This window comes from Astatotilapia calliptera, chromosome 22, assembly GCF_964374335.1.
Source record: "Astatotilapia calliptera chromosome 22, fAstCal68.1, whole genome shotgun sequence".
Classification (NCBI taxonomy): domain Eukaryota; kingdom Metazoa; phylum Chordata; class Actinopteri; order Cichliformes; family Cichlidae; genus Astatotilapia; species Astatotilapia calliptera.
Window position 1 is genome coordinate 25,517,781 of NC_137442.1, and position 17,679 is coordinate 25,535,459.

The 17,679-nt window shown below is 41.8% G+C and overlaps 1 protein-coding gene across 2 annotated transcripts; it reads right to left on the bottom strand.

Moving 5' to 3' along the window:
- Positions 1–2,596: 2,596 nt before the first annotated feature.
- topaz1 (testis and ovary specific TOPAZ 1) lies at positions 2,597–17,468 on the bottom strand. 2 transcript variants are annotated; one of them, XM_026156211.2, is made up of 20 exons: positions 16,996–17,468; positions 11,532–14,037; positions 11,397–11,446; positions 9,580–9,683; positions 9,203–9,249; positions 9,044–9,108; positions 8,835–8,893; positions 8,162–8,248; positions 7,892–7,949; positions 7,602–7,753; positions 7,415–7,507; positions 7,207–7,319; positions 7,066–7,129; positions 6,801–6,972; positions 6,573–6,673; positions 6,303–6,468; positions 5,135–5,287; positions 4,696–4,899; positions 4,311–4,494; positions 2,597–4,080 (listed from the first exon to the last, which is right to left on the bottom strand). In XM_026156211.2, exons 1-20 carry the CDS (start codon positions 17,288–17,290, stop codon positions 3,882–3,884), a joined length of 4,872 nt encoding a protein of 1,623 aa, XP_026011996.2. In that variant the 5' UTR covers positions 17,291–17,468; the 3' UTR covers positions 2,597–3,881. The 2 variants fall into 2 exon arrangements, with proteins under 2 accessions (XP_026011996.2, XP_026011995.2); XM_026156210.2 differs by having other exon boundaries at positions 8,835–8,896.
- Between the last annotated feature and the right edge of the window lie 211 nt (positions 17,469–17,679).

Below are 17,679 nucleotides of genomic sequence, written 5' to 3' on the forward strand. Positions count from 1 at the left end.
ATATTGTAAGAAACCGAGGGGTCAGTAAAGGGACCATTAAAGCCTGTATTGTACTCCACTTGCCTTTTTAAATGGCAGCATTTGTCTCATTGCTGACCCTACCTTAACACAATACTTCCCCCTGGTGGGTATGAAGCTCTGCCACACCTTCACAGTGCTGTTTAATCAGTGCAGAGTAGACACACATGCATGTAAAGAATGACCCATCTGGACAGTCTTGATGCATGCTCAACCATCCAGGTAAGGAAATCCCAGAAAGTTGATTCTGTTCATCTGGATGAAGAGTTTTCAGTGGGAGAAACCTTTCCCAGTCTCAGCTGACTGCAGGTTTTACCCACCTTATAAACAGTACAGTGGGGCAAAAAAGTATTTAGTCAGCCACCGATTGTGCAAGTTCCCCCACCTAAAATGATGACAGAGGTCAGTAATTTGCACCAGAGGTACACTTCAACTGTGAGAGACAGAATGTGAAAAAAAAAAAAATCCATGAATCCACATGGTAGGATTTGTAAAGAATTTATTCGTAAATTAGGGTGGAAAATAAGTATTTGGTCAATAACAAAAATACAACTCAATACTTTGTAACATAACCTTTGTTGGCAATAACAGAGGTCAAACGTTTACTATAGGTCTTTACCAGGTTTGCACACACAGTAGCTGGTATTTTGGCCCATTCCTCCATGTAGATCTTCTCGAGAGCAGTGATGTTTTGGGGCTGTCGCCGAGCAACACGGACTTTCAACTCCCGCCACAGATTTTCTATGGGGTTGAGGTCTGGAGACTGGCTAGGCCACTCCAGGACTTTCAAATGCTTCTTACGGAGCCACTCCTTTGTTGCCCGGGCGGTGTGTTTTGGATCATTGTCATGTTGGAAGACCCAGCCTCGTTTCATCTTCAAAGTTCTCACTGATGGAAGGAGGTTTTGGCTCAAAATCTCACGATACATGGCCCCATTCATTCTGTCCTTAACACGGATCAGTCGTCCTGTCCCCTTGGCAGAAAAACAGCCCCATAGCATGATGTTTCCACCCCCATGCTTCACAGTAGGTATGGTGTTCTTGGGATGCAACTCAGTATTCTTCTTCCTCCAAACACGACGAGTTGAGTTTATACCAAAAAGTTCTACTTTGGTTTCATCTGACCACATGACATTCTCCCAATCCTCTGCTGTATCATCCATGTGCTCTCTGGCAAACTTCAGACGGGCCTGGACATGCACTGGCTTCAGCAGCGGAACACGTCTGGCACTGCGGGATTTGATTCCCTGCCGTTGTAGTGTGTTACTGATGGTGACCTTTGTTACTTTGGTCCCAGCTCTCTGCAGGTCATTCACCAGGTCCCCCCGTGTGGTTCTGGGATCTTTGCTCACCGTTCTCATGATCATTTTGACCCCACGGGATGAGATCTTGCGTGGAGCCCCAGATCGAGGGAGATTATCAGTGGTCTTGTATGTCTTCCATTTTCTGATGATTGCTCCCACAGTTGATTTTTTCACACCAAGCTGCTTGCCTATTGTAGATTCACTCTTCCCAGTCTGGTGCAGGTCTACAATACTTTTCCTGGTGTCCTTCGAAAGCTCTTTGGTCTTGGCCATGGCGGAGTTTGGAGTCTGACTGTTTGAGGCTGTGGACAGGTGTCTTTTATACAGATGATGAGTTCAAACAGGTGCCATTCATACAGGTAACGAGTGGGGGACAGAAAAGCTTCTTACAGAAGACATTACAGGTCTGTGAGAGCCAGAGATTTTCCTTGTTTGAGGTGACCAAATACTTATTTTCCACCCTGATTTACGAATAAATTCTTTACAAATCCTACCATGTGGATTCATGGATTTTTTTTTCACATTCTGTCTCTCACAGTTGAAGTGTACCTCTGGTGCAAATTACTGACCTCTGTCATCATTTTAAGTGGGGGAACTTGCACAATCGGTGGCTGACTAAATACTTTTTTTGCCCCACTGTACATTTGCATAATAACTGAAATAAGCACCACTGAATGAACAATGAGCTGTGAGGTCAGTTTCTTGATCATTTATAGGCAAATTGTCTTGTACAGTGAAGAAGTGGAAAAAAGGGCTCTGTTATCCTGCCCTGAAACACCAAGTCATTGGTTCAGGTATGTGATGACACCTGGGTGAAAATCAAATTTCAAGACGTACCACAGTTCACTGATCACAGTAACTCGGTGGACCACCGCATTCAGATCATGGGGAAGGATATGAAAAATGACACGGGTAGCCTTCTTAGACTGTGAGACTCCCATCAGTAATGGGGGACATTTAAAATCATCTACTTGAGCTCAAACCGAGTGTCATCAGGATGCTACAACACAGAGCAAACACCATCCCCACAGAAACGGCGGCCAAATGTATATTATACATTTGTTTTGTATAATATTAAAAGAGGAGGACAACTGCTCCCTGAGCGAAAACCTTCAGTGATCCTTTATGTGTCAGGAGTATCAGAACAGCTGAGAAACATCTTCTCTAAACACCGGTCTCTGTGGCTTTCAAACCATGTGTCAGCAAATGTGTTTATTTTATGGTCTGCTCATGTCAAAGTTCGCCATCTAGTGGCTGAATAGCAGAAACACCACATAAGGGCCACAGCAGGGCTTTTATTCCAAGCACTGAAGGGAAAGTCAAGTCAGTGAGTTCTGGATAGAAGCAACTAAATTACATTAAATTATTTAGCTGTTCTGCCACAAAGTAAAAAAATCAAATAAAAACCTCACCAAATAGTATGCAAAAACTTTTATTGTCAATCAGCACTTTGATATTTTTGTGACAGACATTTCAACCTATGCTGCAAAGACTCTGCAACAATATTAAATCCACCTTTCTGTCACGCACGATCAGACATGTCAGTCAGCCAGGGTTGTGCTTTTTAACCAAGACACCGCGTCAAATGCTTCACGCCTCAACTGATGTTCCAGTAATCAAGCTCCTCAAACATGTCGCAGTCACAGATAACTGATTTTTTTCTTTCATGAGGAACCCGTCTTCTACTACAGGGACCATAAAATGAGACCCGTACAGTGAGCGATGCTGGCTGCGAAAAGAAGAGGAAAACATGCCTGAAAGAATTTTGAATAGGAAAGTTCTCTGGAACAGAAATTATAAGTAATGTTGTGTATTGTAAAGTGGCCAGAATCTGAGATTCCAGTAACGCTGCATTTACCCGCTACATCATTGCTGGAGGAGAAATGTTAAAGACTGCAAGGAAGCAACTGTGGTCAAATCCAAAAATCACTTTTTAGAGAAATGTCCTTTCTCATTTGAAAGAAGAAGAAGAAGAAAAAAAAAAAAGAGCCTTTTTTTTTTTTTAAGTAGAACCTTTTTTTTATGGATACATAAAAACTTCATACAAAGAAAAGGTAAATCACAGCTCCTTAACTGGCAACAATTGAGGTTTTGACATTAATATAACAACATAATACTGTCAAAGACTAAACACCATTATAAATATATACCTATTTACACTCAGATGTTATTTACAATGAAGTAAACACAATCGTGCAACAAACATGCTGGACTCTGTTCCTAAACAGAGTTTTTGCTTTCAAAGAGTCAATCTCACAAACAGATTGACAAATCAGCTAAAAGAACTCAGGAAACAACCTCTTAACCTATTTTAAAACTACTCTGAACCAAAAAAAAATAAAGATAGAAAGAAAAAAAGAAAAGAATAGTAGTTTTTGGTCTTTGTGTTTTTCTGCTCCTCAGTTCAAGTCAATTGAAACATGACCAAGAAATATGCAATCTTTCATATTCCTGATTTCATTGGTTGTTTTCCTGAGAGTCAGCGGCTGTTGAGCACAAGCAGTTTCTAAAGGAAAGAGAAGGAGTTCTGTAGACAGCAAAGAAATAAACAGCTGGTGGTTTAGTGTGTCCACACCTCATGGGCCCACAGATGATTGTGGCGGAGCCAGCGGCGGGCAGAGGGAACGTCCAGCATGAACACTTGTTCTTGTTCTGAGTTGACTGCTGTGTAATGGACTATTAGTTTGGGCTGAGGGATACAAGCTGCAGAGAGGAGGCGGCTGCCAGCAGAGAGGTACTCGCTCTCACAGCTTTGAGTCCTGGAAGAGGAGAAAGCACGAACATCACGTACCACTGCAGTCGAATCTTTACACACACTAACCATGGACAATCTTTTTTTTATAATTTTGAATGCAAAGAGTTCTTTATTTCTGGGTGAAATTATCACATATCAAAGTTAATTGACATCAATCCAGCCCCCCCCCCCCCAATGCCAATATTTCACTGATTCCATCTGAACAGACTCCTTATACACAAAAACACAATTTACCTTTTGAGAGTAATGGTGAGAGAAGTAATGGGCTCTGATAGGTGGTGAATGACTGTTGCGTTGACAGTGATGAACATCTCGAAGGTGAGAGCCAGCTCCACCTCCCCCAGTCGACAGGGGACAATCAGTGTCATGAAACCAGGGGGAGCTGAGACTCCAGGGTAGTAGCCCACACTCAGAGAATCTAATGAACATGAACGCAGCGAGCACACCTCAGAGTCTAATCTAATCCAAATCTTTGACCATTTGTAAACGTTAGCTGAGACTGATCAGACTCAACATCTGGTGCCGTAATAGAATCTGCAGCTGTTTCCTGCCTTCGACAACTCACATTTATGATGCAATGATGTAAGTGTAGCAGTAAAAACCAGAGTGTGGTACTTACGTTTGAAGACTTCCCGAGCCCGGAGCCAGAGGTTTTGCTTGCCCAGTTTCTGTAAAAGTATCCGAAGCACTGTGTGGTCAACAGCCAGGTTTTTAGAGAGCATAAAGTCCACCGTGTCTGAAGCCACAGGAAGTATCTGCCTGTCCACACACACTTGAAGGTGAGAGTTAAACAAGGGGCTGTACCTGGAGATATCCATCGAGTCTGGAGAAAAAAGAAAAACCTCTTTATCAACTAAATTTTTCTCACAGCTGAGCATCTATTAGCGCTAGCAAACACTGTACAAAATTAAACCAGCACTTTCTAATCAGAGTGTAGCGAGTCAGTTAAACTTGTGGGATACTGATCTGGCCAGTTTAGTAGCAAAGCTGACTAACCTGCTGTATCATTGTTTGTTTGTTTTTTTAACTTTAATTTCAGCTCTCTGTAGGTTACTCACCACTTGACTCTTTAACTCCAGGAAGATTACAGAGAAGTTCCAGCGTGTCTCTGTGAGAGGTTTTTTCAGCCAGACGTATCAGCACACGAGTCCTACTCTCCAGATCGGCAGGCTCACACGGCCATGAGGACGAACTCAGGAACCACTTGTTTTCTGGATTAACAGATGTATAAACAAAATTTAAACAATTCAGCAAATAACTGGTTTCACAGTTCTACAACATTACCTACAAGACTATGAAAGCTAGCATTTCTCAGGGCAGCGAGACGACTATCACTTTTAAGGTTTCCACATAAAGTCTGAGGACATAAAACCAAATTTGCTTTTACTGATTTACAGGGAAAGAACTTTAAGTTTGTGAGTGTTAAGAAAAGACATTAATGGAAACCTATTATTGAGGATTGTGCAAAGTCTTGAGTCATTTTTTACACTTTCCTCGCAAGAAGCCAGACTTGTCTTTGTTACACAACTGATCCTGAGCAGCAGCTCTCAGCACTTTCTGATGGTCATTCAAATCTGTCTTTTAGACATTGGTTGCTTTTCCCCTCATCTTCAGCGCAGTCCTTGCACCTGACCACTTTCTTGTTTGCAAAGCTACTTAACACTGACATAGAACTCATCCAGGCATAAAATGATTCATAATGGCCCATACATATCAGACAATTTCTGACATTGATTCTTCAGGCACTTTGTTTTTAGCAGCCAGTCACAAAAACAAAAGAAATCATGTTTTCATCTTAAGAGCTCAGAAAAAGAAGAAAACTTCAGTTCTGATCCGAAAAAGCCTCTTGGATCAAATGTCTTGACAAACGTAATGAAGTCTCCTTTTTTCCAAGCTCTTAAGACTACCATGAATGAGAAACTACACAGACATAATTTGTTCCCATTTCTTTATGCCAAAGATGACACAGTTTAGACAGGCGCAAAATAAAATCTTTGGGATTCAGCTTGTTGACACAAACAGCTATTAGCCGTAAAGTTGACATATCTCAGCACCAGTTAAAAGTTGGCCCTTTAGTTGACTTTGCTTTGCCAATGCAGCATAAATCCCATTTTTATTCGAGCTGTGAAACTCTGCACTTATAAACCATGAAAATAAAACGCTGGTTACATTTTAAGCATGACGACATTAGCTAAATAAACATCAATCAGCTTCACGAGTCACTACCTCGGAGTGTGTTCAGAGCTCCCTCCACGCTGCCACTCAGGAGGAAGACCTCTGCAGCCACAGTGATCAGGCAGCATCGTGACGCTCCGTCCTCGTTCCCAAACAGACCTTTCAGAGTTGAGAAGCCGACTTTTAAAACAGACAGCGTCTCGACCACCCTGCGACCCTGCATCAGTAAACATGACACAGACAAACAATGACATCCTAAATTCGAAGATGCTGCTCAGATGTGACGAGGAGAGTGTGATGCGAGCTGCACGGCCTGATTACCTTGGCCCACTGATGCGTTTTGTGGTACCGTAACATCAGAGAGACTCCAATTCTGCCTACGAAACTCCTCACCATGCTGTCCTCACTTTCATTCTGACACACTAAAGAACATTTGAATGAATAAATAAATGAACAGCTACTTTTTTCCCCTCCAGATTGGAATCTGGAAGGTGCTAGTACACAGAACCACACTGGGAGAAGAAAACTGATGTTTATCTCTACTTTTACCTGTCTCAGCAAATACAGAAAAGGGCAGTGACAGCTTGTCTTTGCCCTCAGACAGGAGCGCGACAGCAATGCGACCACTGATGCGCTCCACTTGGCTGGGGTGCTGGTTGGACTGGCAGATCCCTCTAAAAACCTCACCTATCCTCCTCCAGTCCTCTTGTTTCATACAAAGCTGACACAGACAACAAATACAACAAATACACACATGAGCACAACGCACCACCATCTTTACAGACAAAGCTGTCAAAAGATGTGAAGCTCTTACCTCCATTTCCACAATGGAATGGGCTAAATTCAGGTACTCTGGAAACGGTGCACCAGAGGAAACCCTTTAAGAGTGAAAATAAGAATTATAAGAGTTATGATTAACAAATGAAAACAATTGTGAACTTTGTGGCTCACTCACTTGTTGTTGCTGGACACCGAAGGCGAGTTTGGATGAATCATTTGCTGGAAAAGAGGAGTGTTCCTTACACAGTCGAGGCAGTCCAAACTCAGCTCTAGTCCAGCGTTGGCCATCTGTAAACATACAGACAGGTAGTCTAAATTCTTCCAGAGGCACATAAAGCAAATGAGCTAAACTCAGAGCATAATGAAAGGCAAACAACTGATACCTTGAAAGTGAGCTGCATGAGTTCAGGCACAAAGCCCATCACACCCTTTTCTCTCACGCAGTTAAAAAGGGAGAGGAGGAACTCGTGGCTGGGCTAAAAAGAAAACAAGATCAACGTCTAATCTCGTGTCAGCATCAATCAGTTGTTTAGTTTTCTCCGTGGTTAATGTCAGGACTGCTACACTGACCACTATGTTGTGAGCCAAGCCAACACTGAGGACGGAAAAGACCTCGGACAACATGCCAGCTTTCAGCAGAGCCCAGAGGAGGGAGAAAAATATCGGCAAAGAGAAATACACTCCTGGCGGGTTTTTCTGGTAATATCCTGTAAACACAGCTCCTGAGGAGAACAGGGGTAGAGCAGGAGAGGAGAAAGGAGACCGATGACGCAGCAAAGATGGGCAATCAGTTTAGCATGCAGCGTGCACAAAGGCTGTGGGAGAAAAAGAGAAGTGGGAAGGAAAGGAAGGAAACTCACCTGCTTTCTGAAGGCACGTTGGATTTTTGATGAATCTTGTCACGTTTTCAATACAAAACTAGCAAATGAAAAAGAAAGTGTGCAATTACAGCGATGTCACAACAGAGGGTGATGTTGGCCCTGCAATCTCCAACAATTCAATTTGATTTTTTAAATTCAAGATTAAAAACATAAAATGTACACAATACACAAACAATTTACTGTCTTTGGTGAAATCAAGAAAAAATAAATAAATAAATAAATAAATAAAGTAAAAACCACAGAGTGTACCTTTTCATCCCCCTCCATAGGCAGATGTTGGAAGCGACACATTTTGAACCCACAGGTCAGTGATTCACTGAAGTACAGCCTGCAGTACTGGGCATTTAGACAGCATCACACAGTCAAGTTATAGCAATGCAATTCACCCACAGTGCAAAACATATTTATTGTACAGAAGAACGAACTGTACATCTACAGTAACCACGGCGACATTAGTTTAATTCTTTTGGGAAACCTCAAGCTGAAACCGAATGATTGTCAGAGCAGACCGTGAAACTGAGGCCATTTCTGTTCATGGTTTAGAAAATGGAAATCGTGCTGTATTCAGCAAGGATTCATTAGTTTTAGAGACCACAAACTCATCAGTGAGTTGTTTACTGAGGTCAGAGATTTAAAGGTATTTAAGATTCATTTTCAAAAAGGCCACATCCATCTTTATACACAGACTATGGAAAGGACCCTCATATCTCCAGATACTGTATATATGACAGTAATTTCTTTATAAGTTTAAAATTAGTTGTCCTACTAGAACTTCCAAAACCAGTTCTGACTTTTCCAGATTTATTTCAGTTATATTCTATTAAATAACTGGAAAGTCCAATCTATGCTAACGCCACCGAACATGTATTTAAACTGAGCATTTTTTCAGTAGCAACATGGTAATATACAAAGGAACACTTACAGAACTTGATTTCAGGCGCCTAAAATCCATCATGTTTGCGGAGTTTGTGATCCATGCCCCTGCTTGGAGACCAGAAGAGCCAAAGAATAAAGTAACGCTGAGCACTCACATTGGCAATTAAGTTATAAAATGAGGAGTTATTAGTGAGAACAAGATAAACGCAACAGCAATTAAAGTTCATTGTCTGAGCCCTTTTCATTCTCCCTCACCGGTTCCCATGGACATGAGTGGGGGGATGTTTTGAAAGGAGTTCACCGTCTTGATGGGCTGGCTCCTGTTACAGAACATAAACAATATGATGATCGCGAGACTGAAAGATTAATGTGACAAATCAAAGATCAGGTCATGTGCACTAAGCAAACTGGTACCTTTCTGGGCCACTATTTACATGATTGCTGTTGGTATCAGATTGAACCTATTGGAGAAAAAAAAAACAACAACACATGACAGATACACTATTGTGCATTTATTATACTTTAGAAGCAGGATAACGTATGAAACACCCATTCCTTTGAAAATAAAATTATTTAAATTCAGTATTTGATGTGTCAGATCTTTAAACATTGTCGCTGTAATACATCAGACTCAGTGCTCTGTAAAATGCACAGAGAGCATTTATGCAGAAGAAGCCCTATTAAAAGCCCTGCCATGTTTTTCTACAAAACCTCAGGGAAGTTAAAACCACTGACGTGCACGCTGCTCCTTTCTCTATCTATCTGATTGTGCAGAGGACCCATTACTTTACCACATGTTTGCTTTGCTTCTCAGTGGAGGTAGGGCATGTGTCGCTCTGTGCTCCAGTATGGGTGCTGCTAGAATGAGGTCTCCATGGCCTGCTGTTACTCTCCTCTATAGGATTTGAAGAAGAAAAAAAAACAATCACAAGTTAATCTCTGGTCTACTGAAGTCTGTTCCAATCATAGAGGGGAATTTTTTTTAAAGTATGTCAAAGTTTTGGGTCATTTCAGGCCATTGTCTCCATTATAATGGCCATTATCAAAGTTAGTTGAGTTAGGCATCTTAAAATTTCCACCTACTAACTAAAACGTCTGAGACAATAACTTGAAATTTTGAACAAACATCTGTACTGGACAAAATATAATCACATTTACCACATTTCATCTCTCACAAAAGGACCACAAGCTTTGAAACTCGTGTAAGAAAATCAACTTACTGCACAATATTAACCAGAAAATCAATCCTTTAAAGCTTAATGGCGATAAACAACTTAGACATGTTGGTATTTTCATGTGGGACATCATAAGCAGTCAGTTAAATATAAAATGCAAAAAAATTTAATTTTCTTTTAAAAGCAGTGAGTTTCTCATTTAGGAGCTGTTGGGATTTTCAGTAAGCTCCGTAAAACCAGTTTACATGTCTCTCTAATCTTTGAATTAAAAACAGTTTGAGATATTAGGAGCAATGCAAGAACTAAGTAACTTAGTAATGTACTGCTGCAGAGGTGCCAAAGTGGATTTTAGCCACATAAAAGAATCAACCAGGACATTTTTATTGCTTTAACTGCAGTCGGACTGCTCTTTCCAGCAAGTAAGTGAATCCATAAAACTCCAGACTCCAGCTGTTTATCTATATCTGTAAAAAACAAAAAAAACAAGCAGCTTTCTCCATTTCTTTCACAGCAACTAGGGCTGTGTGATATGACCAAAATCTCATTTCCCGATATAAGACATTTATCATCCCAACAATGATAAATATCACAAAAATTTTACATTTTCTGTGAATTTCGGGCAACTTGACTTGCGTGAAGTGGCTTCAGCTGGGCACCGATGCATTAAACTACATTTTAAGGCACAAGTTGAAACAGCCACAGTTTTATTTGTGAGCATTTATTACACGGCGCGCTGCAGGCAAAATCCTGTTCTAAGGTTTATTTTTTAGCACCTGACGGCTCTTTTTAGCTTCTTGTCCGTAAACACTCTGCATACTATTTCATGTGATTCGGTTTATTTTGAAAAATCTTAACAGGATCTTCAGCTTTATTGTGAAAGGTTTATTTGGAAACTAAGCGGACGGCGGAGCCACGCGATAGTTTTACTGTCATTGTTGCTAATGACAACACATAAAAGCAGTCGCTTGTCCGTCCGTAGTGTGGTTATATTAAATATAAGAGAAAGAGAGAACTTAATTAAAATTAATTCTACAGTGACCATCAAAACCATGAAAAAAATATTACCGTAAACAATTTATTTTGTGACACCACGAAACAAATGATAGCGTAAAATGAAACAATAGATGTTTTCATATGGTCATCTGATATATATCATTATATCGAACAGCCCTAACAGCAACCCTGTTACTTTAGATCATAACAGGTAAAAATCACAGACTCTGCGTCCCATCCATGTGGCAGAACTTTAGGTTGAGTCACAAACACTGACATGCCTTTACTTTTACCGAGCGTTCTACTGTTTTTACTTATTTTCCTTTTTTAAAAATGTTTAGCTTCTTTTGTCTTATTTTCACTTTATACATATCGAAGGAAACAATAAAATATAGAAGACACTGTCATCATGGCTCAGTTTCTCTGCGCACTGATCGTACCTGTGTTATTGGGACTGTCACAAGGCAAATCCACAGTAACTGGAGCCAATCTAGAACAAAAGTAACTTTTATTTATAAAGCATTCAACAATTAATCTGTCACTTGCAGGACTTAATGTTAAATATAAGACCTTACCTCTCTTGCAGCTCCTGTGACGCTCCATCTCTTCTTGGAGTATTCACCACAGCAGCAGGTTTGGTTCCCGGAGCCTCGGCAGCTCGGGTAGGACCCAGCTTCAGCAAACTTTGATCAGGCAGGTTGTCAAACAGTTCTGGGTCGTCCTGGATCACGTCAACAAGCAGGATGTCCTGTTCGTAGGCTGTTAACTCGTCCAAAATGCCAGGCTGAGAATCACCAGCTGCTTCTCCTTGGGTTTTATCCTCTTCGCTGTTTGCTATTTTAGACGGGCTTGATCCCTCTTCTGTGTCTGAGTGTGATTCTCCATCACTCAAGGCCGCACCGTTCTTTTCGTCGCTGCAGGAAGAAGAGCAGGGCTCTGTCAGAACACCTGAGCTAAGGCTCGGCTTTATTTTACGATGTAAGGAAACTTGTTCTGAAATTCGGTTACCCTGCTCCACATCATCCTCGTCATCACTTTCTTCTTCACTGCTGGGAGAAGACTGAGGTTCCCTTGGTGTCTCAGGAGTTGTAAAGTCTGACAAGTCTCTTTCCAACTCTTCAATATGGTGCTCAAGACAATCCTTGCAATTATCATTTTGTGGCAAGTTGCTCACATCTTTGTTCATTTCTTCCTCATCTGTACTGCTTGAGCTGCAGCACGAGAAGCTTCTCTGGCACAACTGCCGTTGTGGTGAATGGACAGGGGAGAGCAAAGGTGGAAGCATGAATTCATTCAAGTCTGACTCTACGCAGTGTTCCTGGGAGATGCTGCACAATAGTGAACCCACTGAAGCATTGCCCCTAAACGAACTTGCACAATAATATGGGTCCAGTCTGGGGGAGCTCCTGCATGGGAATGGTTCCTTGTCATTTTCATATTCATCTTGAGGAAGGACAAAGGATTCACATGTATGAAAGGAGTCAGGGCTGTGCAGAGGAACATTGGGAGAGGAAGAAGCTGTTTGGGCTTCTTCACAGGAGGACAATATTTTGTCAGCAACATTGACTCTCTTGGGAATAAGCGATGAAGGTGGGAGAGAAGATGTTGTGGCTGAGAGGCTGCTCATGCTGCCCTGTGTGAATGGAGATGACATAAGAGACAGAGTGGTGGCAGTGTCCCAGTCACTCAGGCCGAGGACTGAGGGGGAAGGGGTCGATATGGAGGTGACAGTTTCTGGTCCATTAACTAGCAAAGCCGAGGCTGAGACTCCATCAGTGCCACGCTCCCTTCCACACTGAGCTGGAGGGGGGAATGATGCCGTATCTGAATTAGGCCTGGTTTCTAACTCTTCAGGCTGGTTAAACAGCGGTGAGGTCTCCATGTCTTTTCTGTGCCTTTTCTCATTTCCCTGAGCAAAAGCGCTTTCTCCATCCTCTTCCCATTTCTCTGTAGGTGCCTTCGGGGGAATGTCCTTGAACAGGTTACTGGATGAACCTGGCATACTTTGATTAGCTGTTGCAGAGTCAATCCCATCCTTTGCTGATGGATCAATAGTCCCTGCTGTGGTAGAAGCATTTGCTGTGCAAGTCTTTGAGAAAGGCCAGGCCATGTAAGTGCGTGCACATGAAAAATGTATTTTTCTCAAATACGCCCTTACTCTCTGGCAAGTGTACGACTCTGGTGCATCTGTATCCTCGTCACTAACATGATCGATGAGATCTGACAACACGTGTGATCCATCAGCATTTGTGGGATCGCCTTTCTGACCACCTGAAGCGCTACACTTATCGGTGGGCGCGAAGTCCAAAGTGCTGCTGCACTCAATGCTATCCCCTACCTTTCCTTTTTCTCTACAAGTCTCTGGGCTTACTGGATCTGATCCTGGACCAAGGTCCACTTCAGCATCTCTGTCACGCATGCCACCTCTGCAGTTGCCTGTCTTTGTATGCTCATCTAGTAAAAAAGAAGCAGAACAAGTTGCAGAGTCTTCGCCTGTCTGACTCCGGTGGAAAGGACTCACGGTATGATGGGATAATGGCTGTGAATGCATGCCTTCATCCAGGTGGTTCTGGCGGATCAGACTTTGAGACTGACAGACGGTCTTCTCATCCTGAGCACTTGGACAACACTTGCTACTTTTAAACAGAGCCTTTTTCTCAGTTTCTGATTCATTATGCCTTAAACAAGTAGGCCAAAACCGTATTGAAGCTCTCATCTCCTGCTGGAAGCAACGCACAACCTTGTTCTCGAGAGCATCCGGTAACACATACCCACAATCGTGACCGCAAGCTTCACATTTTTTGGCAACGTCACAAAGGATCACTTTGGGATACTGGTTTATCCACACGATAATCTTCTTAGAGCTCTGAGTGATTGTGTTTTCTTTTTCGATTTCTGACTGAGTAGCAGGTGGCTCTGACCCTGGGCTAGCTCTTTTTAGCTTACCCGGCGCCTTGCGCTGAGGGGAAGTGTATTTACATTCCCCACAGACACCACAGTGGGAGGCTCCGACGGCTCTTCTTAGTAACACTTCTGAACCAGTAAGACCGGAGAGGTTTGGCTCTTTATGTCTACCAACATCTGCAAGTGGAAACAAAACACTTGTCAGAGAGTGCAAAACGAAATAACAATGATTTACCTAAGCATCAGAAAGAAACATCACCGTAGCTTTCTTTCCTTTTTTCTTTTTCTTTTTAATAACTGCTTTTCAAACAGCATCGATTCCAATCAATATCGGCACCATTTGGGATCATCTCATTCACCATCTTGAACAAAGGCTTAGAGCAATGACTGATTTCATTAGAGGCAGGAAAGTCAAACAGACCAGTTAATCACAGAGGCATCAAACGAAAAAAACCTGAACAGAAATCAAGAAAATCAATCAAAATTTTAAAACTGTGTATATACTGTATATTCTGTGTATTTATTATCTCACTCTTATTGCCTGTTTATGCCCCGTCCTTACCCTCAACGTCATGCTGCTCTGGTGTACCTTAATTGCACCTTGGGGATAAATAAAGTCTTTCTGATTCTGATTTTGAAAAGCCAAACCAGGAGATATACGAACCAATCGTGTTGCTGCACTGAGGAACGTGGATGACGTCCTCACATATATCGCGGTGGATATATTTACTCATGGATCAATTAAATCAACAGTGTCTATTCAAATGAACTAGAATGGCATTTGCTCAGTGTTCTGTCAGGATGAGCAGGGACCTTTTTTTCCCCCCCGCATATAATTTTAAATTCTGATGACAACTCAAAGTTAAGGTGCTCTCTTTGTTCATTTAGGTATAGGCTTCAAAATCAGCTGAGATGGCTTCTGAGTCGCGGAGACTTGCTTCTTGAAGAACTTTGTTAGGATTTGTCCTTCTTAACGTCTCACCCTTGAGAAAATAAATAAAATAAAAATCGATTTTCATATCAGTTTAATTTACCGAATCTACCCAGGCACAACCTTTTTTTGAAGGCTAACCCATAACTGATTATAATTGTGACTGGTACAACAAAAAGGCAGAGAGGTTTTGAATTATGTCAGAAAATAAGCTCCATAGGAAATAAATGAAGACACTAAATTATAACACTTTTGTTAGGCCATAAATGTTCTGTGTTCAGTGCAATGACACTGTACACATAATTTACCAGACAACACCTTCTCTGGGACAATGGACATCATTAAAAAATGTAAAAAAAAAAAAAAAAAAAGATTCACAATTGGGGCACTATTTACTGAAGTATTTCATATTGCAGGAAAAAAATGTCTAGAGCTTGTGTTAACCAGAGATCTTATTTCAGACATCTAACCAAAATATCACTCAAAAGATTGACTTTAGGGAACTTGAAATACAAAAATGTAAATGTGTGTTAAGGTTTAGAGAAAGAAAAAAAAAGCTCTTACTTTATAACTGGTTATGATTTAGTAACAACGACTGACTGAGCCTGGAAAACATACATTTGGTTAACGTTCCCACTTCTAATAAAGAACTGTAAAGAGTAGGTTCACTAAGCTTGAGTGGCAGCTATGTGGAACAGCTTCCCAGGCTGTGAATGAGACAATCCCCAAATTACCCAACTGAGGTTTTGTCGATATGTGAAGCACTAACCAGGTGATATTAAACTGCCTGCCATTTGGACGTTTGACTATCACGAGCAAGTGAATAAGGCCTCAGTCACACAGGCCCGCAACCATCAGTAATGAGGGAAAATTGAGTACTCCAGCCAGTTTTGACTGGATGCTAGAGGTTAATGGCATTCACTAAAGGATTGCTGATAAACCGGTGCGAGACCCCCTGGCAACCACCTGCTACTAGGGAAAAAGGTGTATTCCCCAAACATTTGGATGAAACATACTTTTGACTGCTTTGGTCACTGGCATAGTACCGGGATTTTGGTTTAAATGATAGCGAATGACTTGCATAGGCTGAACTTTTACTTTCAAGACCATCTTCAGGTTTTACTTCAGCTGGGAGAGCAGTATTTGCAGACAAACATGAAAAACTACAGGCAAGTGCACCATCTTTTTGAGCAACGTTCAAGAACATAAGAACCACTCCCAAAAAGTGTGGGAATAGGCATGTTTCCCTAGCAACCGGTGGTACTATCACGTCCAATATGGGGACAAATCTGTAACAACATTGTTTTTATACACTTTATAAAATAAATAGATTATATTAAAAAACCTTAATAGGAATATACAGCCGGGGATTTATTTAGTCAATCTAGCTCATGTTCAGCAAGTAAGACGAGTGCCAGCTATATGAACAGGAAATGTATCTGCTATTAGCAGGCTGCTAGTTAGTGTATAATTAAACTCCATCAGCTCCAATCCGGGCAAGTAATAGCTAAGAAGATCCTTCATGTCAGGTTCAACCATGAACTGCATGATATCCACTAAAACTGGATCGTGTTCAGTAGGACTTTACCACATTGTTAGCTTAGCATCTGACACAATTTGGCACAAATTAGCAAAGAGTTAGCTAAAAGCATAAACCTATCACAAAACGCCCAATTGTAAAATCAATTTAAAGGCAGTGCAATTTAACCAACCTTAAAACCTTTAACCTTAAAAACTCTAACTTATAATCCAGCTAAAGTGCACCTTACTTGGGATTCCCTTCGCACTCCTCCCGATTTTGCAGAAGCAGCAGCGGGCTGAGGATCACACCCGGCGGACGTGGCCTTCACTGAACTCCGTCCCTCTCTAACACCGACCCTCACGCTTTTAGCCCGGCGTGCCACACCACTTTTACCATTAACGTCGCACTGTCTGAAAGGACATCTACCCGACGTTAAATCGGTCTGTCTCCTCCTCCTGGCCAGAGTCGCCTGGCTTGTCAGCTTCATTTGATATTTGGACCTTTCACTCCTTGGATTCGTCCTACCGTGGAGCCGTTTGAAAACACACCAAATAAACCGCGGTCTGAGGCACGTGTTTCTGACCCCCCCTGCTCTGTTGATACTTGCCTCTAGTGTTCGGCCCGTCTTGTTTATCAGCGCCTCGTGACTCAGAGTCTACTTTACTCTTTGTTTTCTGCGTACCTGAGCCATTCTCCTCCGGCTCCTCCTCGTCGTGAGTGCTCGGCGGCTGTGTCTTCTTTTCGGAACCCATTGTGTGCGTCAAGTTTTGGTCGGGTTCATTGCTGCCCGGAGGTGACACCATATCTTTCTCTGAAATTAGCTGCACGGAATCAAAGTTTTTCTCTTGTTTTTTGCTTTCAGCCTTAATTCTATTCAGTAACTTTGGGTCTCGTCTCCGCCGCGGGGTCAGCTTTAACCCAACAACGTCTTTTAGCGCAACTCTGTTGAGTTTCACCCTGCTAGAAGATGGAAACATGCTAACAGTTAAAACTGTGCCTTCCAAAACTTATTAAATAATTTACCAGGCTGCTATAAAAGTATTTTTCAGAGTAACGCTGGAACTTGTTCTTCTTAAACCATCATTACGTTACTATTCGGGGCCCTCGCACTCGTGTTGCTGCCGCTCACTGTTAATTTGAGATTGACATGGGGAGCTAAGGTGTGCCCGAATCATTGCGCATGCGCAGATCATTTTGCGTTTCTTAGCCGTCCTACGCACATTGCCAAATAGCTTCTATAACTATACTAACTTTTAACCAGAGGTGGCCCAACTATAGATATTCTGTACTCAATTAGAAGTGCACATACTTGTATTAAAATACTCTTGTAATACTCTTGTTAATGATTTAACCTATTCACTCAAGT

Bases quoted from the DNA above. Each gene is read 5' to 3' on its own strand.
- topaz1 (XM_026156210.2), bottom strand. From the start codon at position 17,290: ATGTTTCCATCTTCTAGCAGGGTGAAACTCAACAGAGTTGCGCTAAAA. The intron at 9,684-11,396 runs GTACGATCAGTG...CAAATCCTATAG, and splicing joins TGACAGTCCCAATAACACAG to AGGAGAGTAACAGCAGGCCA. The intron at 7,130-7,206 runs GTGAGTGAGCCA...TCACTCTTAAAG, and splicing joins TCGGTGTCCAGCAACAACAA to GGTTTCCTCTGGTGCACCGT.